Source organism: Micropterus salmoides, unplaced genomic scaffold (genome assembly GCF_014851395.1).
Source record: "Micropterus salmoides isolate LMB-PRFRI ecotype aquatic unplaced genomic scaffold, ASM1485139v1 Ms_hic_scaffold_20, whole genome shotgun sequence".
NCBI classification, from domain to species: Eukaryota; Metazoa; Chordata; class Actinopteri; order Centrarchiformes; family Centrarchidae; genus Micropterus; species Micropterus salmoides.
Genome location: NW_024041151.1, coordinates 10,560,795 through 10,584,148, shown reverse-complemented (window position 1 = coordinate 10,584,148; position 23,354 = coordinate 10,560,795). Strand labels below are relative to the sequence as shown.

At 38.5% G+C, this 23,354-nt stretch overlaps 4 protein-coding genes and 4 non-coding genes across 8 annotated transcripts; 1 reads left to right on the top strand and 7 right to left on the bottom strand.

Moving 5' to 3' along the window:
* Positions 1 to 3,837: 3,837 nt before the first annotated feature.
* On the bottom strand, positions 3,838 to 8,691 carry kyat1 (kynurenine aminotransferase 1). The gene is made up of 13 exons (XM_038733717.1): positions 8,433 to 8,691; positions 8,294 to 8,352; positions 6,994 to 7,141; positions 6,727 to 6,876; positions 6,364 to 6,450; positions 6,105 to 6,230; positions 5,832 to 5,952; positions 5,670 to 5,746; positions 5,498 to 5,587; positions 4,773 to 4,959; positions 4,617 to 4,693; positions 4,399 to 4,485; positions 3,838 to 4,291 (listed from the first exon to the last, which is right to left on the bottom strand). Exons 1-13 carry the CDS (start codon positions 8,502 to 8,504, stop codon positions 4,232 to 4,234), a joined length of 1,341 nt encoding a protein of 446 aa, XP_038589645.1. The 5' UTR covers positions 8,505 to 8,691; the 3' UTR covers positions 3,838 to 4,231.
* Positions 8,692 to 9,507: 816 nt separating this feature from the next.
* Positions 9,508 to 13,797, bottom strand: surf6 (surfeit 6). Its single transcript, XM_038733715.1, has 4 exons — positions 13,587 to 13,797; positions 11,753 to 11,971; positions 11,506 to 11,588; positions 9,508 to 10,479 (listed from the first exon to the last, which is right to left on the bottom strand). Exons 1-4 carry the CDS (start codon positions 13,672 to 13,674, stop codon positions 9,796 to 9,798), a joined length of 1,074 nt encoding a protein of 357 aa, XP_038589643.1. The 5' UTR covers positions 13,675 to 13,797; the 3' UTR covers positions 9,508 to 9,795.
* A 21-nt stretch (positions 13,798 to 13,818) lies between these two features.
* Positions 13,819 to 17,570, top strand: LOC119914411 (surfeit locus protein 1). Its single transcript, XM_038733716.1, has 9 exons — positions 13,819 to 13,977; positions 14,092 to 14,158; positions 14,879 to 15,006; positions 15,099 to 15,181; positions 16,171 to 16,362; positions 16,466 to 16,538; positions 16,844 to 17,006; positions 17,152 to 17,233; positions 17,357 to 17,570. The coding sequence occupies exons 1-9, from the start codon at positions 13,915 to 13,917 to the stop codon at positions 17,415 to 17,417; spliced, it is 912 nt and encodes a 303-aa protein (XP_038589644.1). The 5' UTR covers positions 13,819 to 13,914; the 3' UTR covers positions 17,418 to 17,570.
* A 612-nt stretch (positions 17,571 to 18,182) lies between these two features.
* On the bottom strand, positions 18,183 to 20,545 carry rpl7a (ribosomal protein L7a; the record flags this gene model as incomplete). Its single annotated transcript, XM_038734521.1, has 7 exons — positions 18,183 to 18,321; positions 18,427 to 18,496; positions 18,844 to 18,974; positions 19,269 to 19,348; positions 19,617 to 19,757; positions 20,057 to 20,206; positions 20,395 to 20,545. Coding segments are annotated over 7 exons (828 nt in total), but the record flags the coding sequence as incomplete, so codon positions are not given.
* LOC119915170 lies at positions 19,119 to 19,194 on the bottom strand. The gene has a single exon (XR_005446909.1). It is a non-coding gene; the product is annotated as a small nucleolar RNA SNORD36 (small nucleolar RNA).
* Positions 19,425 to 19,497, bottom strand: LOC119915171. The gene has a single exon (XR_005446910.1). It is a non-coding gene; the product is annotated as a small nucleolar RNA SNORD36 (small nucleolar RNA).
* LOC119915173 lies at positions 19,847 to 19,916 on the bottom strand. The gene has a single exon (XR_005446912.1). It is a non-coding gene; the product is annotated as a small nucleolar RNA SNORD24 (small nucleolar RNA).
* On the bottom strand, positions 20,274 to 20,347 carry LOC119915172. Its single transcript, XR_005446911.1, has one exon. It is a non-coding gene; the product is annotated as a small nucleolar RNA SNORD24 (small nucleolar RNA).
* Positions 20,546 to 23,354: the final 2,809 nt, after the last annotated feature.

Here is a 23,354-nt window from a genome sequence, read left to right as displayed (position 1 = left end):
TAATGACAGGCAGGGTTGGCAGGTGTTGGCAGGACACACCACCGCTCACTGAACACATCTCTTCCTCACTGCCACTAATAACTGTCTCCACCTGCTGGCATGTAAAGCCGTCTGCTCCCAGCGCTGTTCCAAAGACTTCTATTCCTGTCATCATCATGCATAGACCAGTAAACCGAAATGTGCACATCCCACACAGAAATATTAGTAATCTCTTAAGGATTAGGACAACTGCACCAACTCCAGCACCTAAAACAAACTCATTTAAAATGGCTCTCTTCAATGTGAGATCACTTTCAAGTAAGACTTTTATCTTAAATGATTTTATCTTGTCTGCAAATCTAGATTTTATGTTTTTAACTGAATCATGGTTGCAAATGAATGACTATAGCCAGCTAGCTGAACTGTGTCCGCCTCAATATGATTGTTTTAGTCAACCGAGGGTCAGTGGTCATGGTGGTGGGCTAGTGAGCGTGTATAGGAAAAATTTTAAATGTCATCAAGTACGCTGTGATGAATTTAACTCCTTTGAAGTTCTCACTCTTAAACTTGGAGGGCTGCAACCTATCATATTTGTTATAATTTATCACCCCCAAAACCGCCTGGAGGATTTTTATCAGAACTTCCTGAATTTTTATCTACTCTGGTTTTAAATTATGACAGAATTGTTCTTTGTGGCGATTTTAATATTCATGTTGATGACCCCACCAATGTTAATGCAACTGACTTTTTAAATATGGCCACTTCTTTTAACTTCAAACAACATGTCAAAGGGCAAACCATAACCGTGGTCATACACTGGACTTGGTTTTTACCCTGGGTGTCAGCATTTCCTCTGTGGAATTAGTGGACATGACCATATCTGACCACAGATGTATTGTTTTTAGCTGCGATTCGCCTGTTACTCATGCCGCCTCACCAAGCTCCGTGTGTTCTCGCATCTTTAATGAACAAAGTGTTTCAAAGTTTTGCGCATTCTTTCAGAGCCAAAGCCAACACCTGTCTGTTTCCAACACCAATAATCTGGTCGATCATTTCAATCATATCTGCTTGTCGTCACTAAATATTACTGCTTCTCTAAAGGTAAGGCCTACGTCTAAAGCTAGTAAGCAACCCTGGATAAATGCCTCAAAAGGGAATGCAGGAAAGCAGAGCGCAGATGGAAAAAATCCAGTCTCCAAGTCCATTACCTCAGTCTGAAGGATTCATTAATTAAATACAATAACTTGGTTAAGGATGCAAGAACACACTATTTTTCTGAACTCATTACTACACATAAACACAATCCCAGGTTTCTGTTTAAGACTGTGGATCAGCTGGTAAACCCAACCCTTCCCTGGGCCTCAGCTGGAAGTAATGATGACTGTGAATTGTTTTTATCTTATTTTACCAATAAGGTGGTGTCAATCAGAGCCTCTATTACCCCCGCAGCCTCTTACTCAGAGGTTCCTCACCAGCAACAAGAGAGTTTTAACCAGTTTTATCCCATCGACTTGTCTGAGCTTTTAAAAACAAATATCACAAATGAGAGTGTAGCCCACTATAATACCTACAAAGTTTCTACTGAAAGTAATAGATTCTGTTGGGCTCCATTTGATCTCTGTTTTTAACAGCTCCCTATCTACTGGTTGTGTCCCTGATTATTTTTAAACGGCTTGCGTGAACCCACTTTTAAAGAAACCTGGTTTAGATCCCTCCCTCCCACATAATTTTAGACCAATTTCAAAACTGCCTTTTATTGCAAAGATTCTAGAAAGAATTGTGTCCAAACAGCTGCTCACTGTACTGGAAAATAACAAAATATTTGAAAAGTCTCAGTCTGGTTTTAGGAAGTACCACAGCACTGAGACTGCCCTGCTTAAAGTCACCAATGACCTTTTAATGTCTGCTGATGAAGGCATGTGCTCAGTCCTGGTACTCCTGGACCTTAGCGCTGCTTTTGACACCATTGATCACAACATCATGTTAGACAGACTGAGGCACTGGGTGGGGATCTCTGGTACTGCCCTAGAATGGTTTTCATCCTACCTGTCAAATAGGAAGTTTTGCGTGTCTGTAAACAACTATGTCTCTTTGTTCTGTCCAGTTAAATATGGTGTGCCTCAGGGGTCGGTCTTAGGACCCATTTTGTTTTCCTTGTATCTGCTTCCCCTTGGACATATTATCTATAAACATGACATTTCTTTTCATATTTATGCTGATGACACACAAATATACTTGCCGTCAGATCCACAGACCCTGGAATGCTGAGTTCACTTAACAACTGCCTTTGTGAAGTTAAAAAATGGATGTCAAATAATTTCCTCCAACTCAGACAAAACAGAAATCCTGGTCATCGGGTCCCAGCAGATGGCATCTGCTCATCACATTAAGCCTGTGGCAAAGAACCTTGGTGTTTGGTTTGATAGTAATTTAAATTTCGAGCAGCACACCACAAAGCTTGTTCAATCATGTTTTTATCAACTTAGAAATATAGCAAAAATTCGATCTATGTTCTTTTAAGGACACCGAGACCATTTTACACGCCTTCATCTCATCACGCCTGGATTATTGCAACAGCCTTTTCACCTGTTTAACCCAAAAATCTATTGATCGACTCCAGACTGTCCAGAACTCAGCTGCCAGGCTTTTAACCAGAACAAAGAAATATGATCACATTACTCCTATTTTAGCTTCATTACACTGGCTCCCAGTATGTTTTAGAATTGACTTTAAAATTTAATTGATCACTTTTAAAGCTCTTCATGGCCTCTCGCCTTGTTATATTTCTGACCTTTTAGTCCCATACACACCAGCACGTACCTTGAGATCCTCGGGCAGAGGTCTGCTGTCTGTTCCAGAGTCTCGACTGAAAACTAAAGGGGACAGAGCGTTTGCTGTCAGGGCCCGAGGCTCTGGAACAGCCTGCCCGAGAAAATCAGGTCGGCTGAGTCAGTGAACTCTTTTAAGTCCCTTCTTAAAACATACTTTTATAGGAGAGCCTTTCCCGATCTTATTTGACTTTATTTTATCCCTTTTATTTTATTGTATTTTACTAATTTTATATTTATCTTAAATGTGTATTTTAGTCTTTTCAATGTTTTTCATGCTTTTATCTTGTATTGTTTTTGTATTATTGTCTCTTGGGTATTATTGTCTTTACACTTGTGAAAGCACTTTGTAACTTGTTTTTGAAAAGCGCTCTACAAATAAAGATTATTATTATTATTATTATATAACCTACTGAGCCCCTTGTTATTTCCCTGAAACCCCTGTCCTGTACTCAACAGTGATTTTAAACTCCATTCCTGCCCTGTCTGATATGTTTCTTAACATCTCCCTTTCTAAATTATATTTACTACAATGCATGATGTGTTCTACATCTTCCAGTGTTACACCACTGACATAGATCTGATTGACTTTCCCCCATTATATATAATGTGGAGTGGAAACCTGTACGCCTGAACCTTAATCTTGTAATGATAACCTCCTCTCTGAGGTTAAGTTATTCTCCTTTAAGTTGAACTGACCTGTGTATTATAATAATGTCTACCTTAAACATCTGTATATCCCACTTTCCCCAGCCATAAGCTACTTTTATCACTTACTTATCATACTTTAAGAGCTTTTGTTATGAACAGGGACCCAACAAAACTTCACTTCTGCACCCATCCTTTGTAATCTTTAAAGTATAATGTGAATTTCTGTCATTAGATCTACTCTATTTTAAATTTGTCTTAAATTGCTGTTAGGCTAGTGCTTTTCATACTGTATATGTGGACACCCAATGACAGTAATACACACATTCGTTTACATGGCACGAGCCAGACACTGTCACAACGCAGCTATAGGTGTGAAAAATGTGGATTCATTTAAAGATTTATTGAATGTTTTGTGAGTTTGATTCAGGACAAATATCTCTGCAGCAAAAATATGACATACAGCAGAAGTACAACATTTAGGTTAAAAAATACGCCTAAATATATCCTTTATAATCACGGAGAAATGCTTCTAATATCGAAAAATATTTCTTTCACAGTTTTCTGTTTAATATCATTGCACAGGAACACTCAAGGGTGTTTTCATAATTGCAGCTTAACAAACTGAAAGTGGACGTGTGCTTTCAAGTACCCCTGATGTGACGCACGCAGAAAATCTCAATATGGCTCGTTTTAACTGATGAGGCAACCAATGCCAGTTAAAGTAGCCTGGTGAAATCTGAATGGACGGATAATGCTTCTTATCGTGGGATACTTTATTGTCCATGACTCCACTTTCTCAAGATGTCTTCTGCTGCATCCAGGGTGGAGTCCTCCTGTTAGACAAAAGGGAGTCTCTGTTTGAGTGAAAAGGACTGACAGAGCAACAGAGTGAGAAGGGTGAAGGCTCGGATCTAATTCATTTCAATTAGGTTGACTTTACCTTGACAAAACAGAATCGGATGTATTTGTCAAACTCCTTGCTGTGCTCTGGACTGTAGAATGCAGAGACAGGGATTGTTGCCAAACCCTGCAGAAAAAAACCAAATTATATTGGAAAAACATGATATACTAAATACTATACACCAGAACACTAACAAAACAAACTATACCACATGTGTTGTTATTATTATGATTATTATTAATAATCATTATATTCACCTTCTCTTTGGTTAGCCATTTAACAAATTTGATGTCATTGGGTTCATCCTCAGTGCTCTGGTGTTTAAAGTCCACCTCTGTATAAAACAAAGAGCGCCAGGGTAAACATGAATCAGACTAGAAACAGAAAAAGATTGAAGTTTGTTCTTCACTCACTGACGGAGGAAATGTCTGCAATCATAAAATAGCCTCCCTCTGGCATGATGGGCTGTAAACCCACACTCTCCAAACACGAGGCCAGCTTCTTTCTCTTGTGGTGCAGCATCGCCGGCAGCTGCTGGAAGTAGCTCTCTGGAGTCCCGAACAGTTCGTATTCTCTCTCAAATCCCTCAGCTACTGCCTCCTGTTGACAGGAATAGATGTAAAGACGAAAATGGGACGTTTCAGAGGTGTGAGTGAAGTTGAAATGACAATTGTGACCCATGTAGTTTTTAAACAGAAATAAAACCATCAAAGATTTCTGCTCCTTTCCTTATGGTAGAAAAGTTATTGCTCAATTTGCTTGTAGATTGTAGTTTGAGGTAAGAACTCCAAAATCACTTAAATTCAACAGTAGAGATCTTTTAATTTTTATTAATCTATTAAACCCTCATTTTCCACATTCTTAGGTAGATTTAAAAGTGGAAAAATACATAGCTTCCTTCCTAACAATTTCAGTGAAATGGCCACACAGTCAAATAAAATGGAAAACTTTGGTGTTGAGGACAGAACGTAAAGTAAAATTCTTGGATCAGCGCCATAATTGGACAGCACTGCTAAATATTTCAAGAGGAGGAACCAAATTTCTTATAGTGTGTGTGGGTCCCTTTTCTAGGAGAAGCTAAAGAAGCCATGTTTTACTTCAAGAAAATTATTTGAAAAGTTCAAGGAGTGATGTTTACCTGAGCAGCTGTAGCACAGTGGTAAACACTGTTCTGATGAATGGTTTTCATGTGTTTAATGATATGCCCAGAGCTGATGGCCCAGCCAACCTGTGAAGAAGAGGCAGGTCAACATGTCAGCATGCAGAAAAAAAGAACACATTACTCGAATACTCAGAACATCTGTGGATACCTTCCAACCAGTAGCACTGAAGGTCTTTCCACCACTGCCAACAGTGATGGTTCGTTCCCACATCCCAGGAAGGCTGGCTGTCAATATATTAATATAAATAATATATTAATAACGCAGCATTATACTGTGTGTGCATTGTGTTGCGCCCTGACTGTATCTTACCTATCTTTACATGCTTGGCTCCATCATAAGTCAGCCACTCGTACACCTCATCGCTGATGCACAGCACATCATGTTTGATGCACAGATCAGCAATCATTTGGAGCTCTTCAGTCTTGTAAACCTGCAAAGGATATGGAAGTGTGACAGGTGTTTATGAGCAGGAATGCATTTTATTAAGTTAAGTTACTTAACAGTTTAAATAACTGAAAAGCAGACAAGCTGCATCAACAGGCTGGCTTAAAAAAAGGACACATACAGTGGTAAATATCTCACCTTGCCTAAAGGGTTGTTGGGAGTGTTGATAACAATGGCTTTTGTGCGTGGAGTGAATTTACTGGCCAGCTCCTCAGCAGAAAGAACCCAGTCTCCACTTGACAGGATGGCGCTGCCCTCGGCTTTCTTAAATTCAACAAAAGAAAATGATGGTTGATATATACTTTCAAGTACATGCACACAAAGAGAGAGGTAAAACTGCTGAAAGATGTGCAGCACTATTTTGTAAAAGATGATCAATAAGGTGTAAACCACTCACTGGCCTCAGAGGTACATACACTGCCTTTCCTCCAACCATCTGCACCATTGGCTGGTAGCAGTCAAAGAAGGGCTCAACAATTATGACCTGAAATTTGTCAGTACATTTTGTTATTAAGCAAAACATTTGGTAAATATGTGGTCCTTCTTACACACATTACTGTTGTACTGTTAAAAAATTAAACCTGTGGCTAATGGCATTCGTTTTACTCAGTTTTGTAAATATTTTTAACTAGAGCTGTGCACCATGTGGAAGAGTTTTATCATAGAGTCAAGCACACATATTTATGTAAAAAAAAAAAACTTCCCATAATTATCACTATAGAACATTTTGATTTGACCTGACTTGGGTTGATTTTCGTACCTCATCCCCTTCATCAACCAGAGCTTGAAATGCACAGAAGAGAGCCTGATAAGCTCCAACTGTGACCAGGACGTCTTCAAGAGGATCAATCTCACGTCCCACAATCCTACCAAAGAATTTAGCCAGATTTTTCACAAGACGGGGGTGCCCCTGAGGAAAGAAATTCCAGCAAAAGGTCAGTTTTGAATAACTGATAAAAATGACATGAACTAAAAATGTGTGTGCTTCTGTGCCATTCCAGAAACGTGCTCATTTACATACACTTACAAAAGCTCGGGTATACTGGTGCATCAGGGGCCCTCCACACACTGCTTTACAGAAAGCTTCCTGGACAAACTTGGGAGGGGAGAAGTCAGGAAATCCCTGTCCAAGGTTCACTGCTTTGTAGTCTGCTGCCAGTTGTGTGAATTCCACCCTGTCGATGCAAAATAGGTCAAACACTGCAGTGCTGTTACAAAAATGATAAGTTAGAAGTAAATTACCACAGGCATATGACCAGTAATTATGTCCTGTAAGAGTCATTTTATGGTCCCTGCCTTTTGAGCTACCAGTACCCCTGCAACCTTTTCATCAAAAACAATTAATGTATACAAAAGTGAGTAGGAAAATAAATTAAAATGCTAAATGCTTTAGAATGAATTCTTTTTGTAGAAAACATTGTTTGTGTTTCTTTTAGTCAATGAGTTAAAATTATGGGTCCTTTCCTGCAGATAATAAATAGACATATCTATCTTAACATGCAGATAGTTTTGGCTTAATTTCCCAGGTTTTTAGGTATCAATGTCTGATTTCTGCCATTGCCTCAGTGACTGTTTTTTATCATCAAATATTCATGATTTTTTGGCGAAAGTCGTTCAATTTCATACTAAAAAAGGACAGAATAATTTAAGACTTTGTTCAATTCAAGAGCCATTTTAGAGCCATTTACTACCAGATGTTTGATGTTTGGGAAGTGAAAGAAAGAAAAAATACCAGTTTAAAGAAATCAATGTGAAACTAAATGATACATTTCATTATGCACTTGTATAGCTAGTCTTTTCGACCACTCAAAGCATCTACATCACCAGTCATACACATTCATACACTGAGCCTAAGTGCTCAAACGTCATCTGATTACTTATGACATAAACCTAATGTTTTCTTGCACTGATGCTGCAATATAAATGTAGTATTTCGATCAAAGTATAAAAATGTATATTAAAAGGTCTTGGTCCCAGGCTGTGCTCCACCAATCAGATGGTTATACTAAAGGTTAAGACGCTAATAAAACGCGAACACGGTTAGGTTTAGACTCAATCCAAGCAGAGACCTGTATGAAAAACTTAAAGTAGCCTATCAAGGAACCAAAACTAAAAGAAAAAGCATTAAAGTTCAGTGTTCTTCTGGAAAACGAAACACTTCCCTTTATGAATGGCAATATTAAGTGATTCTGCAAGAAAGCCGTTTATTTTCTGGCTCATTTAATACAGTTGCATACAATTATAAATAAACTCTAGCCTATAAAAAAAACTATTTGATATCGTTGGTAGCAAAACCTGTGTCCTCTTCTAGCAACATTATCACTTACCAAACGTTTTTATCGACACCATCTGTTCTGCGTGCATGAAGTCTTCTTGACATGATTATCTGGAACAAAAGCAATTTCTTAAGGTAAACCATATGTCGTTATATAGAAGTGTCGTTAAGTTAAGTACAGTTGTACCCACCTTTTGATGGTTTCTAATTGAAGTCTGGCGAATTACAGTCAAATTTGTGACAAGATTTCTGATTATTCCCATCAATGGATGATCATGACGCACAGGCTTTTATCACCGTCAGTTATTCCTGCTGGAATGACGGTGCGCTAAAGGTGTCTCCAAATGTGTTGTTTCTCCTGATCTGCAAAACCTACGGCTATTTAATTTTCAAACAAGTGCTGGGGTCGTGCTCCCCTTCGAACACCTTCTGTTTTCATTTCTACTTCCTGCCTGGGCGGAGCGAGGAGTTGCTCGTAGTTACCTGAATGTAACTCCAGTTCTATGAGCAACAGCTGAGGGACAAATCCCTTCAAAAGGCTTTAGTTTTCAAGATACCCCTAATTACCTTAGGAAGAACAAAGCACAACCATGTTTCTTAATAACTTTAATATGTCTAGCTGTTCAAATCAAATCGATGATATAAAAATATTTAACTGGAAAATTAGTCTATTTCATTAATGTTATTTAATTATTTAATTAATTTTACGCTATAAAGCAAAATTGTATGAATACATTTGTTATGAAACACATCATTGAAATATACTTTAACATGCATGAATTATAGGAGGAAATTGAACAAGGAATTAAAAATCCAAAAGCTATATTTATATATGAATACAAAGCTATAGTCTGTTTCCCCTGCCAATACATCTACATTGAATTTAATCAATGGGTGTATGTCAGAGCAGAATGAAAAGCCAGAGGATTTGATCTATTAACCTTTGTCAAGTGATTCTCATATTTGTCCTAAAGTTCTATCCTTCAAAATCGTTTACATGTGGTTTGTGTTACTGACGGATAATTAAAGAAATAAAAGGAGAGGGTGACTGATATTTTGAACAAATAAGAAAAGCAGCTGACTAACAGAGATTGTATGACCATGAAGAAGGACCTATTTTAGCCCACTGGAAAAAAAAACTTATGTGCATAGTTTATATTTCTGTTGGACATTTTTCAAATCAGTTTGCAAAGTTTTGAAATTATCTCCAACCTTTCAGGCAGCAACTTAACTTCTACCAGTACAGACAAAAATGTAGACACCAAGTCTGTTGCTTTGTTTTATTTAACTTTGCTTGTGTAGAAAATTTATTAAATATGTTTATTTAAAACTAGACCACAAACTGGTCTAGTTTTTAATAAACAAAAATAAATGTTCATTACATTTTATTGACCGTAACATACATAATATTACTCCGTCACAGGAGGTACAATACCCACAGCAGCAGTAGCGACTTCATGTAAATAAATCATACTGCCATAAAAAGAGACCACTTTTTCTTTATTTAGACATTACCTATGTTTTCGTGTCATAAAACACCATAACACACTTCCTCTAAACTTTTTTCAAGTCCTCTGGCAGCACTCTGCCTTTCTTACGCGCCCTTTCCTTCTTCTTCTCTCCTTTGACCTGCTTGTGTTTCTGGATGTTCTTTCTTCTCTTGTCCTGACGTTGCTGCATCTTCTCTATGACGTTCTCGCTACGCTTGTTCCAGTTCTTCTTCAACTGCACGTGCCGCTTCTCCTTCTTCTTCAACGAGGTGCGCAGCAGTGCCTCATCATCTTTGATTTTGAGGCCCTCTGCCTTATAAAGCATGTTGGTCCACTTCATCTTCGTCTCCAAATCGCGGGCCTTCCCTTCGTCTTTCTCCCTCAGCTGTTCCAGCTTCGCTTTGCGAGCCTCCACACGACTGAGCAGCTGCTTGTAGTTCTTTCCTGTCAGTGGTGTTATCTGGCCCTTAATGCTTTTTTTCTTGTTCTTCTTTTTCTGAATTTTGTCTACGTATCCCTCTTCCACCGTCTCCACTTTGTTGAAGATGATGGCAGCTTCATTTCTTTTGCTTACAGCCGGAGCATCCTTTTCTTCCTGTTTTATCTCTGGCTGCTCTTCTTGGCCACTTTTTTCAGCCAGTTCCTTCATCCGAAACTCTTTCCTCTTCCTCTTCTTGCGCTCCCGTTCCAGCTTTCGTTTTGCTCGCTTTGCCTGGACAGCCTCTGACAATGCATCCTTTGGGGTTACCTGAAAAAAGAAAAGCATAACATGTTAGTCCAGCAGACACTTGATGATATTGTGATCTCCCAGTCTGCATTCTAATTAGCACCAGAAAACCAGTGTAGGGACTCTGTTTGTATTAGTATGTGTTAGAAGTAAACACTTTCAACAAAGCCAATACTGAGGTCATTTAGCTGGTTCAGTATCATTCATATAATTTGGGACAAGCAGTGCCAAACTAAAAGATATTTCATTTACAAAAATAAAAACAGCAAAAAGCAGCAAATCAACTGATCTCAAAAGCTGGAAATGGAGACTATTTGGTGTTCATGCCCCAAATAATCTATCGATTAATTTCTTAATTTTTTTTGTAGCTCAACTACTCTTCCCTAATTCCGGCGGTCGAATCTAACAAAGTACATTTATTCAAGTACTGTGCTTAAGTACAATTCTGACATAATGTTTGACAGATGAGTGTAACATGTTGGTCCAACAGACACTTACCAAGTATTTAACTAGTGTGCAGTGTGTGTTAAACATAAACTATGGAAGAAACAAACACAGGAACGCATACTTTGTACTGAACTCTGGCACATAACTCGCTCCACTGGGTTTAGTGTCTGGGATATGAGGTGTATCAAATATCTTCTTTACCAACCAAGTTAAGCTCAAAATAATGCAGCCATCAAGACACCAAACCTTTGTATCTGTGGCCTGTACTGGCACAGGAACAGTAAGACTTTTAGAGCAAGCAGCTAGATTAATTATAGCCTGGTCACAGCTAAGAACTGACAATTTGATTAATCACCATAAAACAATTTATTTACTGTATTTGACTCCCAGTCTGCACATGTTTTAATTAGCATCAGAAACAGAGCATATAGACTTTGTACAAGTATGTGGTAGAAGTAAACATTTTCAGCAAAGTCAATACTGACTTGTTTTGCTGGTTCAGTATAATTCTGATAGTGTTGGGATCCATTGTCACTAACAGACACCATAAATAATCCTCCATGTGGTTTTCTTTCATTATCTGCTCTAATTACTGCATACCTGCCCTCTGGACTCCTCAATCTTTTCATGTAGTCTCTTGCGTAGTACATCAACTGTGGAGAAGTTGGACTCAACATTTGCTCCTTTAAGAGAGGAAAAATCAAATCAAATGTAACTATAGGAAACAATGTTTTTTGTAACAGGAAAAGACCTAATGATCTAAAAGAAATGTGTCACTACAGTGAGAAAACATGAAAATTAAATCATCTCTCAGACATGTTGATAAGAGAGAATACACTTACTGTACCTTTAGGTGGCCGTGTTGTAGATCCTTTGATGCTCTGGGTTTTGGATCCATTTATTGTTGCCGTGGCTGGGCCTTTCTGTGCTGCAGCAGAGGGTGGAGGCTTTTGTTGGGATTTAGGAGTAGGGGTGTTCTCATTGGTGCCCTTTTCTTTAAAATGCTTCTTTTTGCATTTTTTCTTCTTCTTTGGAGGGCCAGCGTCACCTTTAGCCTTGAAATAAGCTACACACAGACAAACACAACACATGTGATGTTAATGATCACACACAGATGGGTACCAATTAAAAGGAAAAACCAACATTAAGTGTCTTAGTATGGAGTCAGGTCACCACGTGCTCCTTGCCAAGTCTGTGGAACTGTATTGGAGTGATGAACACCATTCCTCCACAAGATATTCCCTCATTTATGTATGAAACCTTTATTTAATAAGGTAATCTCATTGAGATCAAGACAGACGTGAGGACAGCAGATAAATATCTCGTATCAGAGGCAGTCACAGACTCAATAAATAGATTTGAAAATGAAAGTTCTTGTTATATTATGTGTTCTTATAGAGATGGTGGGGGGAAGCAGTGTCTTACATGTTGGTCCAAAATCTTCTATAGGTGTGAAACTGGGTTGAGATCTGGTGTATGTAAAGGCCATTATCATGTTGTTCACATCATTTTCATACTGAAAATTCAGTATTCAGGTTTTACCTTATGAACATAAACAGCTTTGACAATGCCATCGAATTTAAAGAAAAAACAAGTCAGTGCAGATCTGCTGATTGTCTAACACCAAAAGCACATGGTCATCTTATTTCCTCATTTTCTAAGAGACAAAAGCCAAGTATAGCTGATCTTGTGGGTGACACTTGCCCTCACAAAGTGACGAAGTTAGTAATTTGGAGGTGTCTGAGTCAATCTGTTAAAAACGGTCAAACTGGTGACATTTTCCCCCCTTTATGATTATCAATTAATCTATTGATTTATTTTAAATCAATCAAGTAATTCCCCACCTTTTTCTCCTGTGGCCACTAAATGAGGCAAAATCTCCTTGCAACCCCTCATCACAAGCTACATTTCTATAAATTGTAAGATGTTCAATCTTTAAGTGATTTCCCCCTCTCAGATTGTATAATTTGAATGTTTTTGAGGCCTGAAAGGGCACACACCAGAGCATTTAAGAAAACAGAAAAAGATGAAGAAAAGGCCAACATATAATAATTTTGTTCATGAAGTTTTTGATGGTGCATCCTTTGGTGCTCCCTGATAACAGATGAGTGTAACATGTTAGTCCAACAGACACTTGCAGCAGATTTCGCATTTGATCAGTCTGTACCTGTTTCTAATTAGCACCAGAAACACAGTGTAGGGACACTGTTTGTACAAGTATGTGGTAAAAGTAAACATTTTCAACAAAGTCAATACCGACTTGTTTTGCTGGTTCAGTGTAAAAAGATATTTCATTTACAAAAATAAACATCAAAAAGCCGCAAATCATCTGATCTCAAAAGGGGGAAATGGAGACTATTTGGTGTTCTTGCTTAATAAATGCCCAATACGATTTAACGACCTGAGTACTTGTTCCACCACTGCCTAACTTAATTCTTATATTTGTCTTGAATCCATCCCTTCAGGTAAACCAGCTTTTTAAACAGTGCAGCGCCTCCTTTGGTCATCTGCAGTAAAACCCAGCGGTTTAATAGCATATTCAGTGTTAGAAGCTTTTCTCACACTAACACATAAACTATAAAAGTACACAAATGATTTTAAATTCCAGCACAGAAAAAGGGGAAGCCGTTGTCCACAATGCGGTGTCAATTAGCTAAAACAGTAAGCTAAATTTTACGTACCAAACGGTCTCTTCTTTGGCTCCTGGTCTCGTTGCAGGACTTTACTTGTGAGCTTTTGAATGTACGCGTCCTTTGAGGCGAGATCCATGTCGACAAATTAACCTTTAACCCAGCTAAAATAGCCTCATAAAAACAGGAACTTAGTGATAGAAAAATATCAACACATTTCTGTACACACGTGGGTAAGACATGACGGGGCGGAGCGTCACGAACCCGGAAAGAGTAACATCATAAGCAGCCCCCCTTCTGATAACTTATGTAGCTGTTATGTAGTCAGTTGTTTTCTCATCCATTTCTTACCTCCTTATCGTTGATGTTTTAATACAGAATGGCTTCTCTCAAATCAGCGTTGGCTTATTCCACCAGGGTGCTTACGGTACTAAAGAAACAGGTTAGTTACATGGTGTATTTTTTCAAATCTGCGTAAAATCCCACAGAAACTTGAGTTTTGTGAATGTCATTTATCAGTGATGGCAGATTTTCAGCTGATTTTCTGTTATTGCAGACGCATGTCATTTACATCAAGAGGACTCTCCTCGTGTCTAGACTGCCTCTCTTCAAACGTGCAGATGGTAAGAAAAAATATATATTTATATGTTTACTATAATCAACATAATCATCAATGTGAACTCCAGCTTCAACTTTGTACTTTATTTTTAGAATTAAGAAACATATTAAAAAAGTAGACCATTTTGTTAACAGAAGATTCAATAGTTCCTTTAAGGAAGCATACATTAAGTTTGTTATCAATTTTGGGTCATGTTTGTATTTTCGCAAAAATATAACAAACTTTACATGGTATTTTTATTAGATTTGTTAACATTGTTGACAGGGCTGGGCAATCAAACAATAACAATAATTATTGCGATATAATTTTCTTTTCTAGTAGTTGAAAAAAGATTGAATCATTATCGTTTTGAATGTTCTACCTCAGATTTGTGAAGTGTTTACTGGCTAAAAAAGTCTAAAAAACAATTAACCGTCTGGTTTCTTCAACTTTCACTCAGGAGGTCATTTATCGTGATAATTATCAATATCAAATGATAATAGTTTTGGCCATATCGCCCAGCCCTAATTGTCAAGAACATAAAAAACAAAAAAAAATTAAACTAATGTCTTAGTGTGTAGACTGAGCCTTACAAACTGAACAGTTCAATTCAATATCAGGGTTAAACTTTGTCATGTAATTATTCTTGTGAATAATCTTACATTGCACTTCTCGTCATATTCATGAGCAAAAACTGTATGTGGTTACAGTCATATATTCTATGTGAATGTGTGTGAATTTCCAGGCTGGTTCATTCCCTTCAGGCGACAATCCAGCTCCACTGCAACCGGAGTAGAGAAAGGAGACGACTCTTTCCTCAAATGGTTCCTGCTGCTCATCCCTGCCACCACCTTTGGCCTTGGTACCTGGCAGGTACAGCTTTAATTTACTTATCACATTAAAACATAATGCTGCTGATGTGTCTTTGTTGTTGGATGGAATCTAACCCTTTTATTCCTGTGAAGGTGAAACGACGTCAGTGGAAAATGCAGCTGATTAGTGAGCTGCAAAGACTCACTACTGCGGAACCCATTCCTCTTCCTCGCGAGTAAGTACATGATAGATGTACTTACTTTTATTCTCCTACACACACTTAGCACTGAACAGCAGGTCACAAAGACAGGTCATACACTAAATGCAGCTATATGCCTTCGTGCTTTATGAAGCTGATGGTGCATTTTAGAAATAGAAATATGCAAGTTTTATTTTAAAGAAATCTAGTGGCAGTGACACGCCAATTCAGTAAAACTGATTGATTTGTTCACTTTTCTTTTCTGCGTAATTCATGTGTTTTGCCTGTAAACCTTCAAACCTAAATACCTTCAGAAAACAAGAACAAAAATGAGACATGTGTTGGCAGTACCAGCCACCTACAAGAGCATATAATCAAGGATCTTTTATTAACGTTGGAATGAGCAACGGGTTTTGCTTGGGCCCTCCGTCAGGACAAATTAAATGAAAATGTCCAATATGCCAAGTGCTAAAGAGAGAGAGAGTTAATTTCTTTATTAAGATTAGCACCTATGTGTGTGTAAAAACAAGTTATACTTGTGGAAATATTAATAGACACAAGAGAAATACACTTACAAAATAAAAAAAGTTGAAGATAACCTTTTTCTCTTTTTACTCATTGCAAGTGGCAACAAAATTGAAGAATTTCTTCTGTTTCTGTTTCAGTTACTGGTTGGGTTTCAACCTATATATTTCATTGGTTATCATTTGCACCTGTTTGGTATAGTTGTGTAATCATATACATGATATGCCTACAAAATTCCTGACTTTGTGCAAGTGTACCTAGAAGAATGAATGCTGTTTGGTGGTCACACCAAATATTGATTTGATTTAGATTGTTCTTCTGTTCATTCACTTTGCATTTTGTTAATTGATAAATATATTCTATTAACATTTTTGAAAGTATTCTTACCTTACAGCATTTTCCCACAACTGCCTAAAACATTGCATCCTTGCCCCCCTCCCCTAAAATCTATGTCTATGTTACCTATCAATGTGCATGTCATTTTTCTCCCTGGATCCTAGTCCTCATGAGCTGAATAGCCTAGAGTACAGAAGGGTGAGAGTGCGTGGACAGTACGACCACTCACAGGAGCTGTATATTCTGCCCCGCTCCCCAGTCGACCCAGAGAAAGAGGCCAGAGAGGCAGGCAGGCTGGCTTCAAGCGGAGAGACCGGTGCAAATGTCATCACTCCATTTCACTGCACTGACCTCGGGTGAGACAACAGATACAATGCTGTGGCACTGGGTTAACTCTGTAGTGTAATACTAAGTTCTTGGTCATCTTACAACTAACATCTTCTCTGCCTTCATCTGCAGCATCACAATCCTGGTGAACAGAGGATATGTTCCAAGGCAGAAGATACGACCAGAGACCAGGACGAAGGGACAGGTTAGTATCTCAGATGATGTAACACATCAGTATGTTCTTTTAAGAGGACTCCACTGCTTTAGCATTACACTCTTATAGCATTGTCAGAGTCACATTGGACAGTAAAAAAATTACCCACAATGCAACACGATTTACAAGACTTCAGGTGTGGTAACCTTACCATGTAATGTCTCAGCTACAACAAACCTCACAAAACCATTTATATGAAGGGAAACATCAGTACCTTAAGCTCCTTCAGTCATGCCTACATTATTTCTTTGTAACTTATTCAGACGGATTTTACAAAATGTAGCGCTTCTGTGCAGGTGGAAGGTGAGGTGGAGGTGGTTGGGGTCGTTAGGCTGACAGAGACTCGCAAACCCTTTGTACCAAACAATGATGTGGAGAGAAACCGCTGGCATTACAGAGACCTGGAGGCCATGTCCAGTGTCACTGGAGCTGAGCCCATCTTCATTGATGCCGACTTTGGTAAGAGGATCTCTGACTCAACTGCATCATATTGAATATCACATTAAATACACGACTGATTCATACACTTAATAATTATTCTACAGGTGAGCATAAAGAAAAGGTTATGATGCACAAGTAAATTAAAGTGTATTGTATCACGCAGGCAGCACCATTCCTGGTGGACCAATAGGTGGACAGACTAGAGTCACGTTGAGGAATGAACACATGCAGTACATAGTGACATGGTAAGTAGGAACTTTCTGGATGAACTACACTTCTGAGACAGACTGTCTAAAGCTGCCAAAACTTGTGTGTATATATATATTTATTTATTTCACAACTTTTTTTTTTTTTTTCCAATCTTTTAGGTATGGTTTGTGTGCAGCTACCTCCTACATGTGGTTTGCCAAGTTTGTCAAGAAGATTTAAGTGTGATCTGGTTACATGCAATGAAATAATTATACAAATGAACTGAAATGTCGCAAACTTCTCATTTACTGGATGTACTTTATTAGCTCCAGCCTATATGTAAATAGCTGTGGATTATTCTCCTGAAATGTAATTAATAAAAAATAGAATTTGGCTCGTTCTTTTCTTTTACATGTTCCCATCAGTTTATGGAACACCAGTAAGCAACAAGAAAAAAATATTCTCATACGTAATCGTCCTGTAGAAGTGTGCATTGCAATGATCACTTATAAATGTGAGTTGGTCTACAGTGAACAAGACATTGAACTGGGAAACTGTTTCACAGCTGGAGACCTACATTCAGTAAAACTCATGGATTCTCAGTTCACTGAATAGACCAACTCTAGTCATCCACAGCATTGATTCAAGTCAATGGTTTCTACACTTTAATTTCTAAAGTTAACAATCTCAATAGTTTGTTACATTTCCTTTCAAATGTTTAAATCTATTAAGTGCTGCTGCCTTTGCCATGAGTTGCTTTGTAAAATTAAACACCACACACTCCTGTATCCCAACTCAACCATTTCTAATTTAGATAACCCATCAGTAGATCAACTGTCACTGTAGTCTTATCGCTTGTACCCTACAGAACATGCATCAGAGTACTGCAATGTAATTTTCATCACTTGCAGTTAAACGCCATTTTGATTTCTGACAGTGTTAAATCTACAGTTGCAACTTTGTTCCAAAACACTACATTTGGTTGTAACAATAACAGTCTCACTCTATTAGGACATAAATTTATTTTATTCCAAACAATTTAACCAAGCTTGGTTGCCAGTTCCTTGGCCTTTGCCTTCTCCAGCTTGGAGATGCGGGCTGTGGATTTTGGGCCCATGATGCCGCCTCCCCAGTGACGACGGATCTGGAAAACAAGGTTTAATTGGAAATGGTTAAATTGGTGCAACTTGTTCTTTGATATGAATATGCAATTTACTCATGCAGAGACATGACTGAAATTACTGCTCACCTCTTCATATCTGTCGTTGTAGTTGGTCTTGATGGCTTCCACAAGCTTGGCAAGTGCACCTTTATCCTCACTGAGAAAGAACAAATCTAGTTAATACAATGCTGACACCATTCAGAGATGGAGCTGCAAAACCTTACTGATTCAAATCAACCATGTCAACTTTATAAAGAGGATAATGTAGATATGTTGGTTTAAAAGTTTAATTATTGGAAATTGCTGCAGAAATGCCCTAATAATATTTTGAAGAGTGTATTTCAAGACGTGAACTTGATGTGAGACAGGTTACTACACTAGAGTAAGATTCCAAAATGTTTTAGCCAGGTATGAAGATCCAGCTGCGTTACTAGTCGAGAAGCCAAAAATCTTATTTCGTCTAACACTTTGACATAGCACAGCTCAGTCTGTATGCATACTTACGGGTTTGTCTGTGTGAAGGCAACTGAAGTGCATGTCTTTCTGTGCACCAGTCTGCCCAGTCTAGCCTTGCCCTTGACGATACAGTATGGGACACCCATCTTGCGGCAAAGAGCTGGCAGGAAGACGACGAGCTATAAAAGCAGGGGAACCCCCAGGAGTTAATATTTGTATACTAGGAACACATTTTTAACTTCATCTAAGAGAATAAAATTACCAAAAAGTGAGATGACCACAATAACTGTTGTGGTCAAAACATGTATTCTGGGTTTATGGTCTCTGCTCAGGGTTAAAAAGCTCGTGTGTTTGATCCACATAGAGGATTCAGGTGAAGAAATTCATACATCATTGCCAGTGACCACTTTCTAGATTGAACTGTACCCAATGTGTCAAGTTCCACTGCTGCCACAATAATGACGGACACATACCTCAATTGGATCCACATCATGGGCAATGATCACCAGCTGGGCCTTCTTGCTCTCAACCAGAGAAGTGACAGTGTTCACACCTGTAGGAAAGGGAACATTTTTAATTAACCTCTAATCAGTAAACACCCTGCCCTAACATAATTTGTCATTTTGGCCAATGCTCAGGGTTAAAAAGCTCAAAAAACATCAGGGCATGTTTCAGGTGAAGAAATTCAAGTCATCATTGCATTCAAGCCAAGTTGGATACGACTGCACAATTAACTTTAAAATAATTTCTCAATGGAACTCAAATGAATTGAACTAAGTTGTTATCCATCAATTACACCATCTTAGTTCTTTCCTGCTCACCTGCACGGAGGACAGGGGGCCTCTTGGTAGGAGTATCTCCCTTTCCAGCTGCCTTCTGCTCAGCGCGGGCCAGCAGCCTCTGTTTCTTCTCCTGCTTGGTCTCTGGCCTGTACTTGTGGGCCAGCTTGAACAGCTGTGTGGCTAGAGGGGGAAGACAGTACATTACAAATTAACGTAAACTTGCATGGTTTTGTTTTACAGCATGACAAGTAAACAGTATTTCAAGTTACTGCATCAGTGATCTTGGTGGAATGTCAGCACGGCTATTCAGATAGCAAATATTCTTTCACATCATTTGCAAATATTATGGTACTCTGAAGGATCCATTAACCATTTAAAAAAAAACACCCCCACAGCTTTCTTTTGCAGGCAGCCATTCAAAAAAAGCACCAACTAAAAAACAAGGTGCAACCCTTGTACCATAAACTTCCGAAGCTTACCGGTCTGGCGGTCAAGAGCCTGAGTGAACTGGTTGATTGCAGGGGGAACCTTCAGACGCTTGTAGAGGATGGAGCGCTGCCTCTGCAGGCGGATGTAACGGGGCCATTTCACAAAGCGTGTCAAATCACGCTTGGGCTGTATATCCTGGCCTGTGGGAGAAGACAAATATTTAGCATTTGACCACAAACTAAAGTATTTTGTTTTTCCAGTCTACCGTGCATCAGCGATCTTGGTGGGAAAATTGTCATCAGTGTTGTTAAGATAGCAAATATTCGTTTACATCATCTGCACCATTAAAATCCCCAGATCTCCCAATTCACCACCTAGGGCTACTTACCGATGCCAAAGTTCTTTGGCCTCTTCTCGAACAGGGGGTTGACTACTTTTTTGGCCTCATGTTTCTTGGCCACAGAAGGGGCCGGTGCCACCTTCTTCCCCTTAGCCTTCTTTCCCTTAGGCTGTTGAGAAGAAAACAGTGTTGGGGAGCATTAGCAAACATTACTTTGTCACCAAGAAAGTTAATGTCTGAATCTTCAGCTGTGCCCAAATTAATGCTTCTAGCATCACCCTTGTTAAAGCAAATACATCTCAAATGTTTTGCCCAAATGAGAAACAGCACTTTTATGGATTTTAACCATAACATGATCATGAATGCTACCTGTACTGTTCTAATTTTCCAGCATGCCTGCTTTAGCATCCACTGCTTGGCATGCAGGTTAGCCTCGCTCCATACCTAACGTTACTATTGTCTATTTTCTAAATTACATAAAGCATTAGAGTCTGGAGACCTTTTGGTTGTCAGTGTCGTCAAGCCAAAAAATATAACTAAAAACTCAAAAGGCATTACGATGACTCAAGCTAGCCAAATCCCCATGTTGATCAGCCCACACTGCTGTTAGCTCGCCATACAAACCGAATTCAAGACGACGTAACGTTAGCTAGCTTAGCTGTTGCTACTAAAAGTTGTAGTTTACAAACCAAGACATTTTAACATTAGCTACCAAGCTACCAAACACGCTAAAGCATGACTAAATTAGAGGTACGACTGCTAACTCTAATGTCACCATTTGTGCAAACAAGCAGCGTTCGGGCCCATTAACGTTAGCTAAATACTAATACTTCTGTACCACTACAACACGTTATAAGTCCCGTTGTAACTTACTTCCATTAGTCACAATGTTAATTTAACTTACGATGCGAATACTAACCGTTTACATTAGTGCGGAAAATAAAAAAATACCAGCGCAAACCTCCTCCTTAAATCAAGCATGTTCAACAACGTTAGCTTTAGCCCCCTGATAGCTACTCGTACCGGCTACACTCGAGTCAGTTTGACCAAATTTTGTCAAAATCCACAAAACATCGACGCTCAATATCGACATTATATACACGAACAGGTTTCAAAGACTTCATATGTACATTCTATGATGTAAGAATAACCATGTATACAGGGATGCAAGCAGATACAACGGCTTGAATATTTTCTCAGAAGAATCAGCTATGTACCCACCATGTCGGTTCAGGCAGAAAGGAATACCTAGGTATTCTGGGTAGCGTAAATACCGCGAGGCTTGCACCGTGGTGGCGTGGCTTCAAATATCACCGATCTGGAGTCAGATGTCACAGCTGCTCGCCTGCACAAGAGCTGTATTCTTAAAAATATAGATACTGACTCTGGATCAGTGATTCAATTCAGTCTTAATATCATAGACTGTATATGCTATGTACGTCATGGTCATACTCAACGGTAGAGATGTTCTTCAATCTTCCACCTTTTAAAAGAAATTACAGTATTATAAGTTACATGTGTAGTTTATATAAAAGTAAATAATACATTATGTATTAAGTAAGTACTTAACTTGTGGTTTATGTTATATACAATGCAATATATAATACGTTAGTTAGTTAGTTATTTAGTAACTAATAGTTTATTATTTGTCCATATCCTTTATTATTCTTTTATATTTTCATCTTATCATCTTATTGTAAATATCATACCATATATTTATCACTACTTGATGTGCAGTTCTTGCTCTATCTTTATCTTTCTTATATTTTTCTACCTGCTATGTATAGACCTCCTTGGCAATAAAGCTGATTCAGATTCTAATACTTACTTAAAAAGGTAATATATATGTAGTTGTTAATAAAAATCCATCAATTAGGCCTGAAGTTCAGAGGCAGCGGAGCCAATCAATGACACTATAGTACCAGAAGAAGAAGTAATTTAGAAAGCTGTTTCTCTTGTTATTCTTTTATGTTACTATTTTTGGAACATGCAAACTCCACACAGAAAGGCCACTGGACCACAGTGCCTTCATTATAGCATAGTGGTCAATTATTGCAAATCAGCTGCCCTAGCGGATTTGGTCAGGCTCCCTTGAACCTCCCCGCGACTCCTGGCCCTGACTAACCCTGTGACATCACTCATCACACTGGGTCAGTTTTATTTATTGTACACACTATGGTCTACTCTAATGGCTATTATGGTGCAATAAAACCAACATAAACAATATTTTAATAATGGGACAAGTTAGGAAAGTTGGGCCCTGATTGACTGGCAGGCGGCCAACGAGACCCTTTGCACCGGCATGAGTGTTGATTTTGAGTGTCTGTATCATTGCCTGGATGTCTGGGGAAAGTTTGGAGCCAGGGCACAGGACAGTCTCCATCCATGATGATTAATATTTTATTGAAGTAGCAGTTTATCACTTCTCTGTGGCCTCTTTCTCTCTGTATTTACTTTAAAATTCAAGCCATGCCATCTATTCTTGAAAGCCACAGTGTACTGTTTATATTATTAACAATATCACTTAAAAGCAAAAAGGCCTTTACATTTGTGGTTACATTTAAATTAGAACAAGTAAAAGAACATTGCAGCAAGTGAACAGATAAAACTTATACACAAACATCTACTTATCTATCTATAATACTATCTATATGTTTTAAATGTTTTCATACTACTACTTACTTTGTCCAGGGGAATAGTTTGAGGCGACTAGCGAGGTTGGCCTATGAAATGAACAGTTTCATAAAAGAAAAAGGGTACTGTAGTAGAGGATATTGGAAAATAACTTATCATTGCTTAAACGTGTACCAATAAGGCCAACCAAGGGACGCAATTACATGGCCTATGTCTATCATTGGAAAAATATACTTGGGCAAGATTGTAATACAAACTAAAAAGTAATCCTACCTTTGGCAGCAGGAAATCATACACTTCACCCTGACTTTAATAGCTCTGTGTGAAGGGGTGGTGTCCAACAACTGTGTGTACACACTCATACTAGTCATCAA

What these genes read in the sequence shown, in the direction of transcription:
- surf6 (XM_038733715.1), bottom strand. Translation starts at nt 13,674, where the DNA reads ATGGATCTCGCCTCAAAGGACGCGTACATTCAAAAGCTCACAAGTAAA. An exon ending in TACAACACGGCCACCTAAAG is followed by an intron (nt 11,589 to 11,752) that starts GTACAGTAAGTG and finishes CCTCTCTTAAAG; the next exon opens with GAGCAAATGTTGAGTCCAAC. An exon ending in TTGAGGAGTCCAGAGGGCAG is followed by an intron (nt 10,480 to 11,505) that starts GTATGCAGTAAT and finishes TTCTTTTTTCAG; the next exon opens with GTAACCCCAAAGGATGCATT.
- LOC119914411 (XM_038733716.1), top strand. Translation starts at nt 13,915, where the DNA reads ATGGCTTCTCTCAAATCAGCGTTGGCTTATTCCACCAGGGTGCTTACG. An exon ending in TTACGGTACTAAAGAAACAG is followed by an intron (nt 13,978 to 14,091) that starts GTTAGTTACATG and finishes CTGTTATTGCAG; the next exon opens with ACGCATGTCATTTACATCAA. An exon ending in TTTCACTGCACTGACCTCGG is followed by an intron (nt 16,363 to 16,465) that starts GTGAGACAACAG and finishes CTTCATCTGCAG; the next exon opens with CATCACAATCCTGGTGAACA.
- kyat1 (XM_038733717.1), bottom strand. Translation starts at nt 8,504, where the DNA reads ATGGGAATAATCAGAAATCTTGTCACAAATTTGACTGTAATTCGCCAG. An exon ending in ACCAGTATACCCGAGCTTTT is followed by an intron (nt 6,877 to 6,993) that starts GTAAGTGTATGT and finishes TTCTTTCCTCAG; the next exon opens with GGGCACCCCCGTCTTGTGAA. An exon ending in AGCCAAGCATGTAAAGATAG is followed by an intron (nt 5,747 to 5,831) that starts GTAAGATACAGT and finishes ATATATTGACAG; the next exon opens with CCAGCCTTCCTGGGATGTGG.